General features: G+C 40.3%; 1 protein-coding gene across 1 annotated transcript; it reads right to left on the bottom strand.

Moving 5' to 3' along the window:
- PSKH2 (protein serine kinase H2) lies at positions 1–25,472 on the bottom strand (the record flags this gene model as incomplete). Its single annotated transcript, XM_082601205.1, is given in 9 exon segments — positions 1–78; positions 82–156; positions 160–260; positions 263–296; positions 20,075–20,182; positions 20,185–20,244; positions 20,248–20,406; positions 20,408–20,744; positions 25,342–25,472. Coding segments are annotated over 9 exon segments (1,083 nt in total).
- Between the last annotated feature and the right edge of the window lie 309 nt (positions 25,473–25,781).

Here is a 25,781-nt window from a genome sequence, read left to right as displayed (position 1 = left end):
CTAAAGTGCAACTAGTGGTGATTCTTCTACTTTTAAGTTTCTCTTGCTCCTCATATGACTTGATTTATGATAAGAGCATCACTTAGAAGATTGTGCAGATCTGGGACTCTGTGGTTGGGGAGATGCCCTCCGCATGAAGTTCTGGGAAATGAACCTCTAAATATTCTTCATGGAAGACCCTGCAGTCATGAGGACCCAGGGTTGGTCCAGGGCCTGCCCAGCTGACACTTGATGTTTAGCCTCCAAAATCAGTAGTTTGTTAAGTCCTTCGCCCAGTGGGAAATAGTTGGCCAAGGCTAAGAAGAAAAGTAAATAAATAAAATAGAATAAAATAAATAAAATAAAAACACACACAAACACACATATAGAAACATGTTCTTAATTATAAAGGTCAATGCTTATTAAATCCAAATGACTTCTTCAAATAAGCCATTTGGAGATTATGTTTTTAAACATGTAATGAACCTAAAATTCCACTTTTGAAAAGACAAAAAAAAAAATCTCTCTTTAGCAAAAGAAGAGAACAAACACAAAAATTCTCTTCCAAACTCTCTGTCCAACGAATGATAATTCTTTTCCAGAAATCTGTCCAGGGTGCTGCCAGCAGCAATGCAAGTTTCCACATCCTGTTCACGTGAGCAGGACAAGGCGAAGCAGCTGTTGTTGGTGAACTCCACCAGTATCAGGTGAGTATTTACCCCATTGTGATCAAGTCAGAGAGCCCCTGTGACTCCAGGAATGAGTTAGAATGGAAAGTGGAATGGACTGGGAAATCATCAACTTTTCTCTCCCTTTGAAAACTTACTCTGGACTTACAATGCCTACCTCTCCACAGCCTGGAGAGAAAAGAGGTCTTCGGGGAAGAATCCCTCACAGTGCCTTTCCTCTGGGCACACAGGGCCCTCATGACTCCCAGTCAGTTGCCTACAACAGGGATTCAGCCCGTAGCAGAGATAATATGACATGTTCAACCAGCTATGTGATGTTTCAAGGACGTATTCTGGCAAAACCTACAGCTTTTGCACATAATTTAAGTACAATGACAGAAATTCATAGTGACTTCTGTGAGGATGGGGACAAGAGGGCTGTTGCTTTTCCTCAAACTTGTTTTCTGTGTTACCTATCAACATGTAGCACATATCTGGAAAATACTATGGATTTGTATCCCTCCTTATCTAGAAAGGTGAGAGATTGAGAAAACTAACCATATATTTGCTATATCACAAACAGCAATTTCTGGTTGATATGTGTATCTCAAGAAAAATAAGGGAATCCTTAAAAGCTATTGCTTTGTCCTTGTGGAAGGAAAAATCAAACTCCATACATAAACATCACAGCCTCCAATCTCTTAGCACTCTGAGAATCTAGATCAAAGAAATCAGTAAAGGAATTACTCTTCTTTTTTTCCTTCAGGTTATTTAGATAAATGAGATACAAGAAATGTTTATCCCAAAAATAAAATTCCTGAAATAAATGAACACACTTGCCAAACACAGGGAAAATAAAACATAAACCTTGCAAGTCTAGACAGAACATGTCAGTAGCTGACACCCATGATGGCATGTCCTCTGATTCTGACTAGACATTTATTTGGCCCTGGATCCAGACATATTTATATGGGCTCATGTCTAGTTAAATGAAGGTTAAATTAGATGTCTCCAGTGGAGCATTATAAGACAAGCAACTGAATCTTTCTGGAAAGAATATAAAATATGTGCAATGAGATTTATGGAGAGCTCATTAAGATGACTAAATGAATATACACTGAAAATGCAGTTGCAGAAAATAAGGTAAATAGTGTCCTGGAAAAAAACTCTTCAGACAAAGCTCATTATTCAAACACAGGTTATAAATGACAGAATTCCTGAGCCACAAAGAACAACTAGAGAGTATGTAGAAGACAATTTCTTGTTACATATTAGAAGACAACAAGTACAAGGACAAAAATGTTAGGACTTCTACTGTATTTTTATCTTCTTAATCCAAAATTTATTTTTGTCTATGTTTTATAAAGTATAAAACAGATTAATATACATACATGTACATATTCTAGAAATGCATAAAAACTGAGTGTGCATGCTCAAAATTTTTGAACTAATAGTGTTATATGGCACAAAACAATCAAGTTATGGCACCACAGGTTGAATCAAATTCCTACTCTGGACCAACTGTCACCTGATGACATCATTCTGTTCTGTCAGCAGCTTTCACATCCACATTATGTCCAATGAGGCTTTCCTCACCATTTCTCTTCTTAGACATGGCCACTCCCACTCTTTGACTTGAAAATTCCCATTTGGCTTTTCTCCACAGTCTCAGGGAGACACTGTTGTCAGCCAGCCAGTTAACTCGTCTTAATGTAGAAAGAGCTGGGGATTGAGGTAAGGGGGTCTGGACCAGACAGGTTGACTGGCCACACTCAGCTCTAAACCTCAAGGTCTTGGTTTCCTCATCAGAAAAATGGGGATCATCATATCTCCTATTAGGACCAAATTAATAAAGTATGTGAAAAATGGTTTTCAAAGTATAAAATATTAGGTAGATTGTTGTTGCTTTTGTCATGGTTACTATTAAATCACAATGTAACTTCCTCCTCAGTACTTCTATAGACACCTCACTAACAATATTTAGAGGACCAGAAGATGCAAATTATCCAAAACTTCTCAGACTAATTCCACTTATTATTACCATGATAAATGTGGGTCCTTAAAAAAAAAATTGTTCTGTGTGAAGCGGTAATGAACCATGTAAAAAGAAAGACAGCACTTTCTTTTATCCCAAGCTCATCCAATTAGTTACAAGTACAATGTAATATGTGTGGACAATATGGGGATTTTTCCTCTTTCTTCTCTCTTCCTTTGTTCATCTCTTCCTATTTCTCTGTCCTCTCTAATAGAAACTAGCTAAACTGTACAAAACAACAACAAAAAAGGGTATAAAAGTAAAATTCAATACTAGCAATTGCACTATTAGCTTTGGAGGAATTAAAGAATTTTAGAAGGATGGTATCATATTCTATTGATGCCTTGACTCCTTTGCCTCTAAACAGAGAAGTAGGGGATGATGGTAGTTTATTGCTTTCCAATTTGTTGATGAATACTTTTCTCTTAATGTGACCCAAGTGCAGGGCCTTTGAAAGAGTCTGGCTCTCTGGATCCTGCCCCAGTGAGACTCTTGCTGGCTTATTGTTCAGCAGAGTCTTTCAGCTTCCCCTTCACCTGGTGCTCCCTGGCCTTCTCTGCAGTATTCCATTCACTGGCTCTGTCCTCCACCCCATCCTTTCCTGCCCTTCTTCCTCGTTCTGACAACCAGGCCCTACTTTCATCTCTAATTTCATGGATCAGCTCCCAAATTAAATTATTTGTTCAGGATGCTCTTACCTAGGTGTTGCCCACAGCTTTGTATCCTATAGTCTCCTTCACTTTCCTCCCCAGGAGCCCCAGCAGTCCCCATAGAGATCCCCAGCTCCCCCTGCAAGAGACAACAGAGTCCTACATTCCAGATTCCCATGTTAATTATTTTCTTTTAATGAACACTGATTAATAAAGGTAATGTAATAGCTTGTGCAGAAGGTTACCAAATATACAAAAACTGACTATGTAACTAGTTTAAAAAATGAATAATACACATATGACCAGTCAAAGCTTTCATATTTCTTGGTTCCTCTGAGGCATTCCCACAGAGAATCATTATTAAAAATCATTATTAAAAGCTAGACACCACAAGCACATGCACATGCATTATAGATGTAGTCCCTAAAATTCTGGATGCAATGTCTTAAATTTTAAACATTGTAATGGTGATCATTTTTTAATGCACAGAAATATTGAATCACTATGTTGTGCACTAGGAATTAACACAGTGTTGTAGGACAATTGTACTTCAAAAACAAACAAAACTCATAGAAAAAGAGATCAGATTTTTGGCTACCAGAGGCAGGAGGGAAGGGGAAAGAGGAATTGAATGAAGGTAGTTAAAAGGTAGAAACTTCCAGTTACAAGATAAATAAGTATTAGGGTTGTAATATACAACAAGATTTAATAATTAGCACTGCTGTATGTTATACATGAAAGCTGTTAAGAGAGTAAATACTAAGAGTTCTCATCACAAGGAAAAATACTTTTTTCTTTTTCTTTTATTTTGTATCTCTATTAGATGATGGATGTTCACTAAATTTATTGTGAAAATCATTTCATGATGTATATAAGTCAGACCATTATGCTGTACACCTTAAACTTATACAGTGTGGTATGTCAATGATATCTCAATAAAACTGGAAGAAAAAAATTTAAAAATTATAATTGATGTTGAAACGATAAATATAGAGCTTATAGATGTAAAGTGTAATTACTGGTGGATTTAATCATAAGTTTTCATAAAACTACAAACATCTATTTTTCTAGGTAGATGGTTAAACTATCATTCAAAGCCTCGGACTAGGAGCATTCAAAGTAACATTAATCCCCTCAAAAATGGTAGTTTTTATTAAAATTTCTCCTGGTGATAACCCTCCGACAAGCATTTCCCTTCCTTCTTTAAACTTTAACCTTATGTCCTTGGTAGGATTTCACTTAAGCTTTGCGATTAAATTTTATGTAAATGTGCCCCCAAAGTACTGACAACTCTCCATAACTTTGTTAGCACTAGACTGGGCAAAATCATTGTTCCTCATTTCAAAAAGCAAGAGATTCTGTACATCATCTTTATGTCGTAGATATTTAAGGTTTTTCTCTTCCCAATATTCAGACTCCCAAGACTTCAAATTATGTGTTATATTTGCCAAAGCTGAAACTGCTCAAAGTCAAGATTTGACTAATTATGTCACAATGCTCTATCTGTTGGGACATTTGTAAACCCTGGAAAAAGTGAATAGACATTCACAAGTTATTATAGGTGACATCTAATAAAAAATGGAGAAAGAGCCAATTAATCCTACATGAGACTCATAAGGAAGATATTTTTGTAAGTTAAGAGGATAATTTTGAGGCTCTTGACATGGGGTGAGGGATAGTTTTAGCTCTTCACTGATAAAGAAAGTGCTGAAACTTTAAAAGGATTCGGCAGAGATTATCCTCAAAAAAGGATGATAATAAAAATAACAAAAAATTGAATTGACCTTTGAATGCTAAATCATTGGTTGCCCCATTCTTCCATACATAAAATACATTTAGAACTAGTTCCTATATTATAAGCCTCATAAACCATAATATAAATAATATAAATATAATATTAAATCTAGATATATCTAAGTTTATGAAAACTTTATGCAAATAGTTCTTTTCCTCTCGACTCCATAAATTCCATTGATAAAATCAATGTCAAGAAGTGCAACATAATCAAGGAAGCCAGTAGCTATTTTCCACTCTAATCACTATCCCTTATGCCAAGGCTAACATCCACACAGTCAAAGTGAGATGAACCACTGGTTCAATTCTTTTTTTTTTAACATCTTTGTTGGAGTATAATTGCTTTACAATGGTGTGTTAGTTTCTGCTTTATAACAAAGTGAATCAGTTATACATATACATATGTCCCCACATCTCTCCCCTCTTGCATCTCCCTCTCACCCTCCCTATCCCACCCCTCAAGGTGGTCACAAAGCACCGAGCTGATCTCCCTGTGCTATGCGGCTGATTCCCACTAGCTAGCTATTTTATGTTTGGAAGTGTATAAACGCCCATGTCACTCTCTCACCTTGTCCCAGTTTACCCTTCCCACTCCCCATATCCTCAAGTCCATTCTCCAGTAGGTCTGCATCTTTATTCCCATCTTTCCCCTAGGTTCTTATGACCATTTTTCTTTCTTTCTTTCTTTCTTTCTTTTATATTCCATAGATAAGTGTTAGCATACAGTATTTGTTTTTCTCTTTCTGACTTACTTCACTCTGTATGACAGTCTCTAGGTCCATCCACCTCACTACAAATAACTCAGTTTTGTTACTTTATATGGCTGAGTAACATTCCATTGTATATATGTGCCACATCTTCTTTATCCATTCATCTGTTGATGGACACTTCGGTTGCTTCCATGTCCTGGCTATTGTAAATAGAGCTGCAGTGAACATTTTGGTACATGACCCTTTTTGAATTATGGTTTTCTCAGGTTATATGCCCAGTAGTGGGATTGCTGGGTTGTATGGTAGTTCTACTTTTAGTTCTTTAAAGAACTTCCATACTGTTCTCCATAGTGGCTGTATCAATTTACATTCCCACCAACACTGCAAGAGGGTGCCGTTTTCTCCACACCCTCTCCAGCATTTATTGTTTGTACATTTTTTGATGATGGCCATTCTGACCGGTGTGAGATGATACCTCATTGTAGTTTTGATTTCCATTTTCTAATGATTAATGATGTTGAGCATCCTTTCATGTATTTGTTGGCAATCTGTATATGTTCTTCAGAGAAATGTCTATTTAGGTCTTATCCCAATCCATTTTTGGATTGGGTTGTTTCGTTTTTTGTTATTGAGCTGCTTGTAAATTTTGGAGATTAATCCTTTGTCAGTTGCTTCATTTGCAAATATTTTTCTCCCATTCTGAGGGTTGTCTTTTCGTCTTGTTTATGGTTTCCTTTGCTGTGCAAAAGCTTTGAAGTTTCATTAGGTCCCATTTGTTTATTTTTGTTTTTATTTCCATTTCTCTAAGAGGTGGGTCAAAAAGGATCTTGCTCTGATTTATGTCATAGAGAGATCTGCCTATGTTTCCCTCTAAGAGTTTGATGGTGTCTGGCCTTACATTTAGGTCTTTAATCCATTTTGAGTTTATTTTTGTGTATGGTATTAGGGAGTGCTCTAATTTCATTCTTCTACATGTAGCTGTCCAGTTTTCCCAGCACCACTTCTTGAAGTGGCTCTCTTTTCTCCACTTTGTATTCTTGCCTCCTGTATCAAAGATAAGGTGACCATATATGTGTGGGTTTATCTCTGGGCTTTCTATCCTGTTCCATTGACCTATATTTCTATTATCATGCCAGTACTATACTGTCTTTATTACTGTAGCTTTGTAGTATAGTCTGAAGTCAGGGAGCCTGAGTCCTCCAGCTCCGTTTTTCGTTCTCAAGATTGCTTTGGCTATTCAGGGTCTTTTGTGTTTCCATACAAATTGTGAAATTTTTTGTTCTAGTTCTGTGAAAAATACCAGTGGTAGTTTGATAGGGATTGCACTGAATCTGTAGATTGCTTTGGGTAGAAGAGTCATTTTCACAATGTTGATTCTTCCAATCCAAGAACATGGTATGTCTCTCCATCTATTTGTATCATTTTTAATTTCTTTCATTAGTGTGTTATAATTTTCTGCATACAGGTCTTTTGTCTCCGTAGGTAGGTTTATTCCTAGATATTTTATTCTTTTTGTTGCAATGGTAAATGGGAGGGTTTTCTTAATTTCACTTTCAGATATTTCATCATTAGTGTATAGGAATGCAAGAGATTTCTTTGCATTAATTATGTATCCTGCTACTTTAACAAATTAATTGATTAGCTCTAGTAGTTTTCTGGTAGCATCTTTAGGATTCTCTATGTATAGTATCCTGTCATCTGCAAGTAGTGACAGCTTTACTTCTTCTTTTCTGATTTGAATTCCTTTTCTTTCTTTTTCTTCTCTGATTGCTGTGGCTAAAACTTCCAAAACTATGTTGAACAATAGTGGTGAGAGGTCAAATATGTCTTATTCCTGATCCTAGTGGAAATGGTTTCAGTTTGTCACAATTGAGGACAATGTTGGCTGTGGGTTTGTCATATATGGCCTTTATTATGTTGAGGAAAGTTCCCTCTATGCCTACTTTCTAGAGGGTTTTTATCAAATGGCTGTTGAATTTTGTCAAAAGCTTTGTCTGCATCTACTGAGATGATCATATGGTTTTTCTCCTTCAATTTGTTAATATGGTGTATCACATTGATTGATTTGTGTATATTGAAGAATCCTTATATTCCTGTGATATACCCCACTTGATCATGGTGTATGATGTTTTTAATGTGCTGTTGGATTCTTTTTGCTCGTATTTTGTTGAGGATTTTGCATCTATATTCATCAGTGATATTGGCCTGTAGTTTTCTTTTTTTGTGACATCTGTGTCTGGTTTTGGTATCAGGGTGATGGTGGCCTCGTAGAATGAGTTTAGGAGTGTTCCTCCCTCTGCTATATTTTGGAAGAGTTTGAGAATGCTAGGTGTTAGCTCTTCTCTAAATGTTTGATAGAATTCACCTGTGAAGCCATCTGGTCCTGGGCTTTTGTTTGTTGGAAGATTTTTAATCACAGTTTCAATTTCAGTGTTTGTGATTAGTCTGTTCATATTTTCTATTTCCTCTTTCAGTCTTGGAAGGTTGTGCCATTCTAAGAATTTTTCCATTTCTTCCAGGTTTTCCATTTTATTGGCGTAGAGTTGCTTGTAGTAATCTCTCATGATCATTTGTATTTCTGCAGTGTCAGTTGTTACTTCACCTTTTTGATTTCTAATTCTATTGATTTGAGTCTTCTCCCTTTTTTTCTTGATAAGTCTAACTAATGGTTTATCAATTTTATTTATCTTCTCAAAGAACCAGCTTTTAGTTTTATTGATCTTTGCTATTGTTTCCTTCATATTTTTTCATTTACTTCTGATATGATCTTTATGATTTCTTTCCTTCTAAACTTGGGGGTTTTTTGTTCTTCTTTCTCTAATTGCTTTAGTGTATGGTTAGGTTGTTTATTTGAGATGTTTCTTGTTTCTTAAGGTAGCCTTGTATAGCTGTAAACTTCCCTCTTAGTACTGCTTTTGCTGCATCCCATAGGTTTTGTGTCATTGTGCTTTCATTGTCATTTGTTTCTAGGTATTTTTTGATTTCCTCTTTGATTTCATCAGTGATCTCTTGGTTATTAAGTAGTGTGCTGTTTAGGCTCCATGTGTTTGTATTTCTTACAGATTTTTTCCTGTAATTGACACCTAGTCTCATAGTGTTGTGGTCGGAAAAGATACTTGATAAGATTTCAGTTTTGTTAAATTTACCAAGGGTTGATTTGTGACCCAAGATATGATCTATCCTGGAGAATGTTCCATGAGCACTTGAGAAGAATGTGTATTCTGTTGTTTTAGGATGGACTGTCCTATAAATATCAATTAAGTCCATCTTTTTTAAAGTAACATTTAAAGCTTGTGTTTCCTCTTTTTCATTTTGGATGATCTGTCCATTGGTGAACGTGGGGTGTTAAAGTCCCCTACTATGATTGTGTTACTGTCGATTTCCCCATTTATGGCTGTTAGAATTTGCCTTATGTATTGAGGTACTCCTATGTTGGGTGCCTAAATATTTACAATTGTTATATCTTCTTCTTAGATTGATCCCTTGATCATTATGTAGTGTCCTTCTTTGTGCTTTGTAATACTCTGTTTTAAAGTCTATTTTGTCTTATATGAGAATTACTACTCCAGATTTCTTTTGATTTCCATTTGCATGAAATATCTTTTTCCATCCCCTCACTTTCAGTCTGTATGTGTCCCTAGGTCTGAAGTGGGTCTCTTGTAGACAGCATATATACAGGTCTTGTTTTTGTATCCATTCAGCCAGTCTATGCCCTTTGGTTGGAGCATTTAATCCATTTACTTTTAATGTAATTATCAGTATGTATGTTCCTATTACCATTTTCTTAGTTGTTTTGGGTTTATTATTGTAGGTCTTTTTCATGTCTTGTGTTTCCTGCCTAGAGAAGGTCATTTAGCATTTGTTGTAAAGCTGGTTTGGTGGTGCTGAATTCTTTTAGCTTTTGCTTGTCTCTAAAGCTTTTAATTTCTCTGTCAAATCTGAATGAGATCCTTGCTGTGTAGTGTAATCTTGGTTGTAGGTCATCACTTTAAATATGTCCTGCCACTCCCTTCTGGCTTGCAGCATTTCTGCTGAAAGTTCAGCTGTTAACCTTATGGGGATTCCCTTATGTGTTACTTGTTGTTTTTCCCTTGCTGCTTTTAATATTTGTTCTTTGTATTTAATTTTTGATAGTTTGATTAATATGTGTCTTGGTGTTTCTCCTTGGATTTACCCTGTATAGGACTCTCTGTGCTTCCTGGACTTGATTAACTATTTCCTTTCCCATATTAGGGAAGTTTTCAACTATAATCTCTTCAAATATTTTCTCAGCCCCTTTCTTTTTCTCTTCTTCTTCTGGGAACCCTATAATTCGAATGTTGCTGCATTTATTGTGGTCCCAGAAGTCTCTGAGACTGTCCTCAATTCTTTTCATTCTTTTTTCTTTATTCTGCTCTGCAGTAGTTATTTCCACTTTTTTATCTTCCAGGTCACTTATCCGTTCTTCTGCCTCAGTCATTCTGCTATTGATCCCTTCTAGAGAATTTTTAATTTTATTTATTGTGTTGTTCATCATTGTTTGTGTGCTCTTTAGTTCTTCTAGCTCCGTGTTAAAAGTTTCTTGTATTTTCTCCATTCTATTTCCAAGATTTTAGATCATCTTTACTATCATTATTCTGAATTCTTTATCAGGTAGACTGCTATTTCCTCTTCATTTGTTAGGTCTGGTGGGTCTTTGCCTTGCTCCTCCATCTGCTGTGTGTTTCTCTGTCTTCTCATTTTGCTTAACTTACTGTGTTTGGGGTCTCCATTTTGCAGGCTGCAGGTTTGTAGTTTCCGTTGTTTTTGGTGTCTGTCCCCAGTGGCTAAGTTGGTTCAGTGGTTTGTGAAGGCTTCCTGGTGGAGGGGACTAGTGTCTGTGTTCTGGTGGATGAAGCTGAATCTTGTCTTTCTGGTGGGCAGGTCTACGTCTGGTGGTGTGTTTTGGGTTGTCTGTGGCCTTATTATGATTTTAGGCAGCCTCTGTGCTAATGGATGGGGTGGTGTTCCTGTCTTGCTAGGTTTTTGGCATAGGGTGTCATGCACTGTAGCTTGCTGGTCATTGAGTGGAGCTGGGTCTTGGCATTGAGATGGAGAACTCTGGGAGGTTTTTCATGGAGCTGGGAGGTCTCTTGTGGACCAGTGTCCTGAACTTGCCTTTTCCACCTCAGTGGCACAGCCCTGACGCCTGGCTAGAGCACCAAGACCTGTCCTCCCCATGGCTCAGAATAGAAGTGAGGAAAAAAAAAAGAAAGAAAGAAACAAGAAGGTAAAATAAAATAAAGTTATTAAAATAAAAAATAATTATTAAGAAAAAAAAGATTTTTTTAAGTAATAAAAAAAATGGACAGAAACAACCCTAGGAGAAATGGTAAAAGCAAAGCTATACAGACAAAATCACACACAGAAGCATACACATACACACTCACAAAAAGAGAAAAATGGAAAAAAATGTATATATATCGTTGTTCCCAAAGTCCACCTCCGAAATTTGGGATGATTCGTTGACTATTCAGGTGTTCCACAGATGCAGCGTACATCAAGTTGATTGTGGAGATTTCATCCGCTGCTCCTGAGGCTGCTGGGAAAGATTTCCCTTTCTCTTCTTTGTTCGCCTATCTCCCGGGTTTCAGCTCTGGATTTGGACCCGCCTCTTCATGTAGATCGCCTGAGGGCGTCTGTTCTTCGCTCAGACAGGACGGAGTTAGGGAGCCGCTGATTCGGGGGCTCCGGCTCACTCAGGCCAGGGGGAGGGAGGGGTACGGATGCGGGGTGAGCCTGCAGCAGCAGAGGCCAGCGTGACGTTGCACCAGCCTGAGGAGCGCTGTGCATTCTCCCGGGGAAGTTGTCCCTGGATCACGGGACCCTGGCAGTGGCGGGCTGCACAGGCTCTCGGGAGGGGAGGTGTGGATAGTGACCTGCACTCACACACAGGCTTCTTGGTGGCGGCAGCAGCAGCCTTAGCGTCTCATGCCTGTCTCTGGGGTCCGCGCTGTTAGCCGTGGCTCGCACGCATCTCTGGAGCTCCTTTAAACGGCGCTCTTAATCCCCTCTCCTCATGCACCAGGAAACAAAAGAGGGAAGAAAAAGTCTCTTGTCTCTTCGGCAGGTCCAGACCTTTTCCCGGACTCCCTCCCGGCTAGCCGTGGTGCACCAACCCCTTCAGGCTGTGTTCACGCCACCAGCCCCAGTCCTCTCCCTGCGCTCCGACCGAAGCCCGAGCCTCAGCTCCCAGCCCCGCCCACCCCGGCAGGTGAGCAGACAAGCCTCTCGGGCTGGTGAGTGCCGGTCGGCACCGATCCTCTGTGCGGGAATCTCTCCGCTTTGCCCTCCGCACCCCTGTTGCTACGCTCTCCTTCGTGTCTCCGAAGCTTCCCCCCTCCGCCACCCGTAGTCTCCGCACACGAAGGGGCTCCTTGTGTGTGGAAACCTTTCCTCCTTCACGGCTCCCTCCCACTGGTGCAGGTCCCGTCCCTATTCTTTTGTCTCTGTTTTTCCTTTTGCCCTACCCAGGTACGTGGGGAGTTTCTTGCCTTTGGGGAGGTCTAAGTCTTCTGCCAGCGTTCAGTAGGTGTTCTGTAGGAGTTGTTCCACATGTAGATTTATTTCTGATGTATTTGTGGGGAGGAAGCTGATCTCCACAGCTTACTCTTCTGCCATCTTGAAGCTTCTCTGTTTCAATTCTTACAAACACTCACTATTGGTGATTGAGTTTAAAAGAAGATATACATACATTCAATTTAAGGTAAGTCAGAGAAGAGATGAAGAAAGTGACAAGCAGAAAATGAAGTCCAATTTGAAAGATTTATAATCTTTAAATTATTTTCTGTAAAACAACTTTTTAAGTAAAAATATCATTAAAGAAATATTAAGCACCACTTTTTTGTGAGCAGAAGTACTTAGGAACTAAAACACAGGAATAGGAACCAAATTACAAGAATTATGGCCTGAGATACAGTGTAACGTTCATTATTGGCATTCTAGTCAGGATGGAAAGGGAATGAATGGGAGTTAAAGGACCAAATCTTCTGCTCTCCTCTCCTTTGTTTCCTACTTAATAACCTGAGTAGAGGAGAAATATAGTAAAGAAAAAATGTGAGAAACTAGTGGAGATAAGGAAATAGAAAGAAACTGGGGTAATGGCTGGTGAGCATAATCCATCAGATCTGTTCCTTCCAAGGGAACATATCAGTAATTTTGTTTCCTAACAGTACAGCAATCATAGGTGAATCTAAGCAGATGGGCACCACTTTCTATTAATGCCCATGTGGGTTATTTTTAAAATATCTTTTTAGGGCCTCCCTGGTGGTGCAGTGGTTAAGAATCTGCCTGCCATTTCACAGAACACAGGTTCGAGCCCTGGTCCGGGAAGATCCCACATGCCGCGGAGTAGCTAAGCCCATGCACCACAACTACTGAGCCTGTGCTCTAGAGCCCGCGAGCCACAACTACTGAAGCCCATGTGCCTGAAGCCCATACTCCGCAACAGAAGAAGTCACGGCAATGAGAAGCCCACACACCACAATGAATAGTAGACCCCATTCGCCACAACTAGAGAAAGCCCGCACACAGCAACGACGATCCAACGCAGCCAAAACCAAATAAATAAATAAAATAATTATATATATATATATATATATATATATATATATATCTTTTTAATACCAGTGTTTATCCTTGTCAGTTAGCTAATATGGTTATGACTCACTTTATTATCAATTTACTTCACACCAAAAAAAGATTACTGCGATATAGTGGAGATAATGAGGTAAAATATGTGATGCTCAACTCATTGGCAAGAATGTGTAATTGATTTATCATTAATATTAAAAAGCTAACACCACACGTTTCTCACTATTCCATTTAAAAGGTGAGACAGGTACACTTGATAACTATATATTCTCTCTCTCTCCCTCTATATATATATACTGCTTAAGCAAAATTCAAACTTTCATTCCCAATATTTCCCATATTAATAGTAATAATAACAGAAATAGCCAACACATATATAGCACTGACTACATATGTACTAACATGTAAATCTATTCTAAGCACTTTACATCTATTAGCTCATTTGATCTTCACAACAACGCTGTTAGGCAGACACTATCATTATTTCTGTTTTACCAATGAAGACACTGAGATACAGAGAAATTAAGAAGCAAGGCCAGAGTTACACAGTTAGTAAATGGCACAGCTGGGAGTGAAGAGCAGCCAGTATCGCTCCAGACTGTGCTCTTAACATTTACACTACACTACTTTACAAGAGACTCATATGAATATGCATTCCCATGCACACAAATGCTCTAAAAGTCTTACTTTTTACTAGTCAACTTATTCCATTTCCTGTGCTTTTGCATATGTTGTTCTGTATACTTAGAATGTGCTCATCTCCCATTCAGAAACTCCACTCTTCCACCAAGTCACAGCACAAATCTCCCCTTCTCCAGGAAATCTGACCCAGCTTTCCTACAGAGTGAGAGGCTCTCTTCCCTTGCTCCATGGACTTTGAGCCTTTTTTCCTATGTGTATTACAGCCTTCATATTTGAAGAGATACATAGTAATATGTGGACTGTCAGACAAAAGCACTAGATCCCTAAGAGCAGGGACACTGAGCATTTTTCATGTGGGTATTCCCCCAAGCTGAGCTTGATTCCTGACATGAAGAAAGCCTAACCAGGAAGAAGGAAGGGGTGGAGACACACAAGCATGCATCAAATGGTCTCCAGGAGAATTATGGATGAGACTCCATCAGGAGCCCTGCCAGCATGTTGAAAGCCATTGTGATGGCATTGGTGACCAAGTAGATAAGCAAAGGTCTCCCTCACACAGTGAGGAGGAACTCTTTGCTCTCTTCCACCTCTTTTCCACTATGTGCTGTGTCTTGTTACCCTGGTTGCTCCTCAGGCATTGCCGGGAGCACCTGGAATGGGGAACCCCCACCTCTATCCTGCAAAACCCCGTAAAATAAATGTAGCCTTTAAACCACCCGAGTATTCCAGAATGAATCTAATAAATTCAGCAACTAAAAATATGAGTTATCTAATAGTCTATCATACCGTAAATTAAAATTTGTATTCTATACTCAATGCAGTGATGGTTGAGATCCATTTACTCATGTAGGTATAAATCAGAATCTCAATTTTTAAAAGCAATTTAGTTTTAAGAAATGCGCTGTCTATGCTTACCTCTTTGTGATATCATATTGGAGACGGGTAGAAAAATATGACAGAATCCCAGCCTTCAAGGAGCCTACAATATCTTAGAAACATGACACATAGATTAAATGTCAAAACAAAAGAAATTCATGGTAATCCTAAACAGTATTCAGAAAAGGAAAGAACAACAGTGGAATGGTCATAAAAGCTTCATGAAAAAGAACGTATTTCACACCAAAATCAAGAAAAATTAAACATTAACATTATAGCTAATTTTTTGTCTAGACATGGTTGAGACTAGAGTACAGATCTGCCAGGTGTCTAGTAAAATATCAGCTATTTATATTAAACATGTCTCTCTTCTTCACCATAAGAGATCTCTGGATGTTCTGATGCTATTTATTTCACTCTTCCATCTGACTTCTAGAGAAAAGAAGTGATTCACACAATGTGTCACACCTGGAATTTCAGTTACAGACAACAGGACATTTTAAAAAGACAATGCAGGGCTTCCCTGGTGGCACAGTAGTTGAGAGTCTGCCTGCCGATGCAGGGGACACGGGTTCGTGCTCCTGTCCAGGAAGATCCCACACGCCGCAGAGCGGCTGGGCCCGTGAGCCATGGCTGCTGAGCCTGTGCGTCTGGAGCCTGTGCTCCACAATGGCAGAGGCCACAACAGTGAGAGGCCCGTGGACCGGAAAAAAAAAAAAAAAGACAACGCAAATCTAGCATCTTACAGTTTTGCAAGTCAAAAGTCTGAAATGGATCTTAGGGACTAAAATCAAGGTGTCAGCAGAGCCGTGTTCCTCTTAGAGATGGACTAAAAGCAAGGTGTCAGCAAAGCTGTGTTCCTTTCAGAGATTCTAGGGAAGAATCTGTTTCCTGCCTTTTTCTGCTTCTAGAGACCACCCACATTTCCTGGCTCGCTGTGACCCCTTCCTCCATCCTCAAAACACATTAATCCAACCTATCTTTCTGTCTTCACATGTCCTCTAACTTTGACCCTTCTTCCTCCCTGTTACGTATAAAAACGTTTGTGATCACATTGGGCCCACCCAGATAATTCAAGATAATCTCATCTCAAAACCCTTAATTTAATCATGTCTTCAATTTTCCTTTTGACCTGTAAAGTAATATAGCCACAGATTCTGGGCATTAATATGTGGACATCTTTGCGGGGGGGTGGGTGGCGGCATTTTCTGTCTATCACACCTATGCTTCCAGACTTGTTGGTCACCCTGGTTTTTAAATAAAATTGGTGCATTTAGAAATTACTAAACTTCTTGATAGGTATAGACAATAATATTATGACAGAGAAAACATGATGATACCCTTATCTGAGCCTATCAACATATGTTTCCTTAATGTCATGGAATGAATGATGTTTGTGTCCCTCCAAAATTCATATATAGAAGTCCTAACCACTAGTGTGGCTGTATTTGGAGATGAAATTTCTAAGGAAGTAATTATGGTTAAATGAGGTCATTATGGTGGGGCCCTGATCTGATAGGATTAGTGTCCTCATAAGAAAAAAACACCAGAGAGTTAATTTTCTCTTCCTCTGCATGCACACAAAGAAGAGGTCAAATGAGCACACAGTGAGATGGCAGCTGCCTGTGAGCCAAGAGAAGAGGCCTCAGAATGAAACCTACCTTGCTGGCATCTCGATCATGGACTTCCTGGACTCTAGACCTGTGAGAAACAAATTTCTGTTGTTTAAGCCACCCAGTCTGTAGTATTTTGTTATGGCAGCTCAAGATGACTAAGACACTTGGTAATATTAAAAGAAAATGTTAATATGTAGACATGTGTGGCTGACCAGCATGGGGAAGGAGGCCAAGGGGATATAAATCCAATAAGTTATTAAAAGCAGTTGCACTTCTGCTCTGTGGTATGTGCTTTCAGTACTCTGGGGTACAGACAGGCATGTCCTCAAGAAACAGAGCATGACATCATTGAGATATCAGTGCTCCATCCTGCAACTGAGCCCCTCTTTTCAGTATGTACATATACTCTTCTCTTTTGGAGTGTTTTGCATCTGAAACGCAGCACCTCGGTCTTTTTCATCATCACCCTTGGGCTTCAGCGGTCATTCTGCCTTGATCCCAGAGAGCAGTGAGTATTTGCCACAGCATTCTTATCACCACCACCCCATGGGTCAGCAGAGAGGGTTGGGAGTGAAGACCCAGCTCACCTGCCTCAGGCTGGAACAACGCTGTGGGATGAGGCTCACCTCCATGGCCTTGGCCTCCTCCCCTACCCATCCTGGTTCCCTCACTCCCTCACCTGTGTCCATGGGAGTCTATCTTTAATAAATTTCTTGTACATGAACCCTCTTCTCAGGGCTGCCTTCTGAGGAAACTGACGTTAGAAACCCTCTGACTTAAACCTGACAAAAGGACCTCTTAATAGAATAATTGTTTATTATTTTTGCACATTAAAAAAGGCACTGTGATATCTAGTCCAAATGTGGCCCCAATGGACCAGGCCCCCTGGAGCCACACTTTATGTGGTCTCCTTGCACGTGGAATCTGGGTTGGCCTAGCACTCACAGTAGCCAATAGAATGAGGCAAAAGGGATGTTGTGCCATTTCCAAGCCCAGACTTGAAGAGGACTGGCGACTTCTTGTCTCCCTCTTGGAATACTGCCTTTTGGAAAGCCTAAACCACCATGTAAAACATCTGACTGCCCTGCTGAAGAGACCATGTGGAGAAGCCCCATGAAGAGAAAAGGGCTGTGAGATGCACAGAGAGAGGAGAGAGAAAAAGGCCGAGTGGTCCCAGTGACCTAGTTAATCCAGCTTTCCCACCAAGAGGTCAGCCATTTGAGGCTTCATCAAGGCTATTCCATCCCAGCCAAGAACCAGATGACGGCAACATCATGTGGAGCAGAAGTGTCACGAAGCTGAGTCCTGTCAACCCACAGAATCATGAGTCATGATAAAATGGTTATTATTTTAAGGCATTAGGTTTAGGGAAGGTTTGTTATTCAGCAATAGATAACCAAAACAGAAGTATATGTTCTTTGTAAACAAAACCAAAACAGAAATACAGATATACTCAAACTATAAAGAGGAAAACCAAAATGGTACATAATCTGTAAACCGGGAGATAAGCTCTCTTAACATTATAGTGCATTACACTGTATTTCCTCAAAGACTTTTTCCTAAGCGTACATTTTCCCACATGATTTGTGTTAATACCGTATACACAATTTGTATTCTGTTTCTTTTTAACTTGGCAGTATATCAGAATATTTTCCAATACCCTTATAATTTTTAAACTTGAATAATTTAGGGACTACTGTATGAATGTTCAATAATTTATTCAAACATTCCCTTAGCCTTTTCAATTGTCCACTTTTGTAGTATAGCCCAGATGAGCCTCTTGACACTGAAATCTTTGCTGCATCTGAGATTATTTCCTTAGATTCTTAAAAGTGGAATTAGTAGATCAAAATACGTAAACTTTAAAAAGTTCTAGATGTATCTTTTCAAACTACTTTCCAAGAAATCTACAACAATTCATCCTCTACCAGTAGTGAATGACAGGACTAATCTCTTAGTACTCTTAGCAGCAATGAGTAGAATTAAGTTAAGTGTTTTCTTTTGTTTTTTTTTTAATCTTTATCAGTTTGAAAGACAAAGAAAATATATTGTTGTCTTCATTTACATTTCTTTGATCATTAGTGAAGCTAGACATTTTTTTCAAGCTTTTAACAATCAGTGGTTTACATTGTCTGTGAATTCTTCCCATCCTTTCCTATCTCCCTAGGTAAGTCTCAGTTCTCAATTGTCAATTTGTATCAGTTTTTTTAAAAAACATGTACATGTACTGTAAGATATTAAATATGTCAGAATATAGACAATATTATTTTTCAATTTGTTATTTAGCTTTCAATTTTGCTTAAGATGTTATACATATAGATGTTACACCTTAAGTAGGTAAAATCAAACTATCCATACTTTTCTTTACGAGGGAAAAAAAGCCCTTTTATACTTAAACATAAAATAAATTTGCTTAACATGAAGTGAATTTCCTATTTTGTCAGTCTTCCCACAGAGAAGTATTGGTAACTTTCCTTCCTTAAACAAAGCAAAAAAGTTAACACATTCATAAACACTGGGAGTTCCAAGTTTAAACAATGGATAAATATTTTACACAAACTGTGAAGTTAAACATTTCAATGAGGAAACACTACATCTCAAAAAGGGTGTGGACCATCTAGAATCAAGGCAGAAAATCTCTCATCAAACACCCAAGCAGCATGCTGAGCCTCTGAGTACACATTAATCTACTCAGCTGGCTCAGGCTCTGCATGATGATTGGAGAAACAACAGCAAACTCACTCATCTACTTGATTGTCAATGTCATGTGCTAACCACAGACAACTCAGTAATCGAGGCTCTTGCCACCTTGAGACCAGTGGCTCTCAGCCAGGAGTGATTTTGCCCCCTTGGGGACATTTAACAATGTCTGGAGACAGGGCTTCCCTGGTGGCGCAGTGGTGAAGAATCCACCTGCCAATGCAGGTGACACGGGTTCGAGCCCTGTCCAGGAAGATCCCAGCAAATAAGCCTGTGCGTCACAACTACTGACCCTGTGCTCCAGAGCCCATGAGCCACAATTACTGAAGCCCGCGTGCCTAGAGCCCATGCTCGGCAACAAGAGAAGCCACCGCGATGAGAAACCCATGCACCACAACAAAGAGTAGCCCCCGCTTGCTGCAACCAGAGAAAAGCCCACGCGCAGCAACAAACACCCAATGCAGTCAAAAAATACAATTAAAATAAAAATAGTTCTTTAAAAAAAAACAGTGTCTGGAGACAATTTTGATTGTCACAACTGGGGGAAGGTGTGTATCTAGTGTAGCTACTAGAAATCAGTATCCACTGGTATCTGCTAGTATTGTACCTACTGATACCTGGTTGGTAGAGGCCAGGGATACTGCTAAACATCTTACAATGCACAGGACAGTCCCATCCCGTCACCTCTTCCCACCCCACCCCCAATAAAGAATCATCCCACCCTAAATGGCAATAGCGCTAAGGTTGAGAAACTATTCAAGACCAAGTCAATAGAAAGAAAGTGAGGGCTTACATCTTCTCTATAATTATATTTGCCTTTCAGAATCTTCCTGTAAAGTCTCATATGGCTTTCACCATCAAAAGGCAGGAATCTATGAAGTAAAACATACGTGATTAGGCCTTAAAAGCCCACATGTCGACTACACTGGTGTAGGGTTTCCTTAGCAAAATCTCAGAAGCTATTTACTCTGGGGTCCCACGGAGCATCCTCACTGTCCAGCCACCACTTTTGTTCCCAGGGTGTACCAAACCAAAATCTGTGATAAAAAATTTTGACTCTGCATCTGGGTGATAACATAAGAGATTTGGGGGCTTTAGGTCCCTGTGAGTTATTTTCAATGCGTTGCAAATACCTCATGCCATCAGCAACCACGTGGAGGATTCTGACAGCGTCCTGCTCTGTAAAGTATCCCTGAGAGATGAGTCCATCAAAGAATTCCCCTCCTGTAGCCAACTCCATCACCATGTAAACTTGATCTTGGGTCTCAAAGATCTCCAGGAGCTGGACGATGTAATGATAGCTAACCCACCACAGGATGGAGAACTCAGACTCACACGCCTCTCTGCCTTCTCCCATTCTGGTTTTCATCACTTTTATTGCAAAAGGTTTCTTGGTGGTCTTCTGCTCCACTCTGACAAACTTGTTGAAACTGCCTGTCCTGATAAGAGCCTTGATATCATATCTGTTGGAAGAAAAACCAAATAAATCTGTTACCCTCTGAAGTGATGATTTTCAAAATTATTTAATTAGATGCTTTATATCATCCTTTCTAGCTTTATATTCCCCCCATCCAATTTCCTTGCATAACTGTGTTCATTATATTTGAAAGTTACCCCAAATCCTCTTTTGAAATGGAGGCAAGTGATATAAAAGTAATTAGTTGGTAGAAAGACAAATAATCTTAATAACAATAGCTACCATTTATTATGTGCCAGGAATTTTATTTTTTTAAAATCCTACCCTATAAAATTCCTGCTGGGTGATATTAAAAAGTTAAGTGGTTTCCCAAGGCCACACAGATTGTATTGATAGTTGCAATAGATGCGATTTAAATCCAATTCCTTCAAATGCCTTTCTCCAAAATTTCCTTGAAGAATTTTGGGACCTCCATCTACCAATTTCTTTTCCTCCCTCCATCCAACTCTTGTTTTTATCATTCGGCAACAGCAACCACCAAACCAGGTGGAGAGAATAAAAAAGAAGCTTAGTCCTATTTATAACTTCTCCAAAGATGGAGGAAACCATATCAGGAGACAGGCTACAAAGAGTAGGCTTCCTCATGTTACTAGACTGTGAGCTCTCAGTCCCAGGCATAACTCGTATCTCACCCAAGGTATCGCCCCAAATCGCTCCTCAGTAGATGTACCATTGCGAAAGTCAGCATGGTTGCGCTATTATAAGTGCAGCTTTCAGAAGACGGGTGGCAGTGGTGTCAGGACCCCCTTGCAGCCAGCAGCTCTCATAGTTCCCCCTACCTGACGCCACTGCACTTGCAATTTTACACAGCCAACAAAATTTTAACCTGGGATGTATGTCAGTAATGTGTAAAGTAATCATCTCTCAGAAAGACCAGAAAGTCAGCTAGGATTTCAAAGGCTAGGGATCTTAAACTTTAGTTACCTGTGTTAATGTCTATGTAAATTTAAGAATCCTATCAACATTTAACCTTCTATTTTTATTTAAGAAATGTTGAGAAAGTGCTTGACTTAGAATCATGATTTTAAGCTGGAAAGAATATTAGAGAATGATTTAATCCAACCCCTCATTTTACAAATGAAGACATTTGAAGATCAGGTTAGCTGATTGGCTGTTTAATTTGTGGAGTGAGGATTAGAACCCAGGTCTCCTTACTTGCATCATAATTTGGTGCTTTTCCCAATTTACTAAAACTTCTCCCAGGTAAGAATGCCAGCGAATGGCATGTACTCAAGGAGGACACAGGGAGAAGGTAATTCTGTTTTTTTGGGTTTTTTGTTTTTGTTTTTTTGCGGTACGCGGGCCTCTCACTGTTGTGGCCTCTCCCACTGCGGAGCACAGGCTCCGGACGTGCAAGCTCAGTGGCCATGGCTCACGGGCCCAGCCGCTCCGCGGCATGTGGGATCTTCCCAGACCAGGGCACGAACCCGTGTCCCTTGCATCGGCAGGTGGACTCTCAACCACTGCGCCACCAGGGAAGCCCGAGAAGGTAATTCTTTAAGTCACATACTGAATACCAAAGATTCAAATGCAAATATCAATCTGTACTTTAAACAGCCTTACTTCTTTTTGCTGAGTTTATTCTTCCTGTAGTTTTTTTTTCATTTGTCTACTTACTTATTCTTTATATTCCCGTGCTTACTGAATAAAAATGGCATTTGGCTATACCAGCTTAGAGAAAATAGCTTTGTTCTATACGGTGCATTTAATTTTCTGGCCAATTAGCTTATCAAAACAGATAGCAATTTAGTAAACTTAAATGGATTCTGTCCCCTCTTCTCTTTCCAACTCTGCTTTTTTTATTCACATGCACTCCCAGTGTGATTTTGAAGATAATCACAGGCATTTCAAATTCTGTTGCTTTGCAGACCAACCCATTACCTCTAATGTGGATGAAAGCACTTTGCAAATACTAATTTATCACTATGCCCTCAAAACTGCAGGAAAATTCATTTGCTCATGGGATTAATCATCAGCTATCAGACGAATTACCATTTCTGAGGAACTACACTCTCACTCAAATAAAAGGAGTGTTATTCAACACTGTTACAGGCCTTCAAAAACCAAATGTTTAAAAAAATGCCAGTAATTTGGCATTGGAAGAAACAGTAAGGTTTAAGCCAAAATTTATAGTGCAAATAAATGCTTTCAGATAACAAATGGCCCACAACAAAAGCCTGAAGCTGTGGCCTTGCTTGTGAGCCCTTGATGGCCATGGATGGTGACTATTTTTATGAGGATGGTGACAATTTTTATGACAATGGTGACTATTTTTATGACTTGGGTGGCTATATCTTGTGTAGTGTCTGGCACAGAGGGGACAGCAATAAATGTTGAATGAGAGAATCACTCACTGAATGGATATTATTTCCAAATTATCCCCTTATTTTTAAAACATTAAGAATGGAATCAGGCATGGGAAGATGCATCTACAAGGCCAATCCACCTCCTCCATTTCCACCCTCCACTCCCACCCTCTCACAAAGCAGCCTCAAAGTCAGGTTTGTAGGTCATGCAATTTTACATCATCCCAGAGATTATAAGAAACAAAATTATTACTTTGACCTCAGCTGCCACAAACTGAACATGATAAAAAAAAATGAAACATGGAAACAATAATCATATTGCAACTGGTTTGACAGAAGCAATTGTAATGAACTCCCAAGAAGAAAGTGAATATAGTCAAACTTAAATTCTATCATCTATCATTGGGGTTCACAATGGAGAGGAAAGCCAACTGTGTTCTAGACCCATTTCTGTCACCAACTTGGATAAGTCACTTAATCTTTTGGGGCTCAATTCCTCATTGGTTAAGGAAGAGCCTTTAATTAGTCTCTAAAGCTTTCCAATATTGACATCCTCTACTTCTATGACTTTGTCATAATCTAAGGGTCTGGGACTAACCCGGAGGTGGAGTTATGAGGGTGGATAAAGACTAGACCAGACACCCTGGCCACAGATGACCAGAGATGCCACCCAATCAATTCAATCTTGACAAGACCCCATATCCCCTCTGATTCAAGTTCAGTTGAATCAGCCAACTTTGTTCTTCTCTAAGCTTAGCAGATACTAGACTAATCCTCAAGTTATCCTCGTACCAGAATTTCCCAAGGATGCCAGGAAATGGCTCTGCATAGACTCTGGTCAGAACACTGTGATGAGGTGAGCGTATAATCCTAGGACTAGAAGTGTCCCTGAGAATCCAGTCAAGCCACCTACCACTGTGTCCAACCAAACGCTGCAGAGTGGAGGGGATTCCATGATGTCCTTCCTCCACCTGGCCAACGTGGGGCACTCTGAGGAAATTCTTTCTCAGGCCAACCAACTGGCCAGCCTTCCTTGCTCATTTTTTACATGGTCATCTTATGAAGACAATAACAGTATCTACATGAGGACCTGCACCATGCACTGTGCAGCATCATTTACATATATTACTGAATCATCCTCACAGCATTCTTACGAGGCAGCTATTATTATTATTCCCATTTTACAGAGGCGGAAATTGAGGAAGGAAAAAGGCTAAGGAACATTCCCAATGACACACAATAGAAAAGACAGGAGTGGATCTCAAGTCTGGTTGATTCAAAGCCCTGTTTCTATTCCACTAATTATGATCTCCTTTTCTAGAATGTAACAGAAGATCCTTCACACACCCCAGCCCCAGTGTATCTATGGCAAGACGCCCCCCCACCGGGCTCTGAGGTCAGGGATTCTCTCCCTCTCCTCCCTACGGCTCCTTCTACATCTTCAGTCTTTTTTAAAAAATTAATTTATTTATTTTTGGCTGCATTTTTATTTTTGGCTGCATTGGGTCTTCATTGCTGTGTGCGGGCTTTCTCTAGTTTCAGCAAGTGGGGTCTACTCTTTGTTGCGGTGCGCGGGCTTCTCATTGCAGTGGCTTCTCTTGTTGCAGAGCATGGGCTCTGGGGGCGGGGGCTTCAGCAGTTGTGGCTCACGAGTTCTAGAACGCAGGCTCAGTAGTTGTGGCGAATGGACTTAGTTGCTCCGCGGCATGTGGGATCTTCCCGGACGAGGGCTCGAACCCATGTCCCCGGCATTGGCAGGCCGATTCTTAACCACTGAGTCACCAGGGAAGTCCCTACTTCTTCAGTCTTGAACTTTCCCTATCTTCTGCCCTTCCCCCCTCTTTCAAAGAGAAATTGCACTGGACACTTGCTAAAAACATCAAGGAAGATTTTATTCCAGACTATTGCAAGAGGGGTCAAAACTACTGCGATGGGAGACACTGAACTCAACTGTTGAAACACAAGGCAAGAGAGTTGTAAGGCTGGAGTGAGCTTGTAGGAAATTACTAAAGGGCATTAGGGGAGGAAGGAGTGTCATGGACGTGAGATTCCTACCCTCCCACAGAGACTGGTAAGCCCAGGTCCTTGAGAAAGACATTCCTGGGTTGTAAAAGATTTACATCTCAGAGGTTAGAGACGACTTAGGGAGGTCTGGGGCCTTTGATCAGAAAGAAGCGTAAAGTCCAGTCAAGTCGAGGGGAACTTTAAGGGCGCCTCGGTCCGCGGTTCACCTTGCTCAGCCCAGCCCCTCCGCCTGCGGTTCACGGCGAGCTTTACCTGGGGAGGACCCGGGGGTCGAACTTGGCGCGGAGGCGGGCCACCTGCATCCTTTGAGACTCCGGGGTGGCCTTGGTCATGACTCTCCCGCTCGACCCGGGCCGGCGCGGGCGGCTGGCGCCACAACCCATGGCCACGGCGGGGAGCGGGGCCCGAGGCTCCCGGTGCGGGAGCCCACTTATCCCCGGCTAGCAGAGGCGGCAGAACTGAGCCCCCCGCTAAGGGGCCCTCGTTAGGAAGAAGGTCCGGCCTACAGTCCAGCCGCCTTGATCCGCACTGACCACTTATCCATAGTAGAGCTTGACGTGGTAAAAGCAAAGTGGGCGAGAAGTCAGGAGCCTGGGCTTAATTCTCAAGGGCTCAGGTTTCTCATCTGTGAAATGAGGACGTGAACATATAAAGTTATATAGTTTATAAAGGACATCTTCCTTCTAAAGGAC

The sequence above is a fragment of the Mesoplodon mirus genome (assembly GCF_964341445.2).
Source record: "Mesoplodon mirus genome assembly, chromosome: 16".
NCBI lineage: Eukaryota > Metazoa > Chordata > Mammalia > Artiodactyla > Ziphiidae > Mesoplodon > Mesoplodon mirus.
The sequence above is the reverse complement of the archived record's forward strand: the minus strand, read 5'-3'. Positions and strand labels throughout refer to the sequence as shown.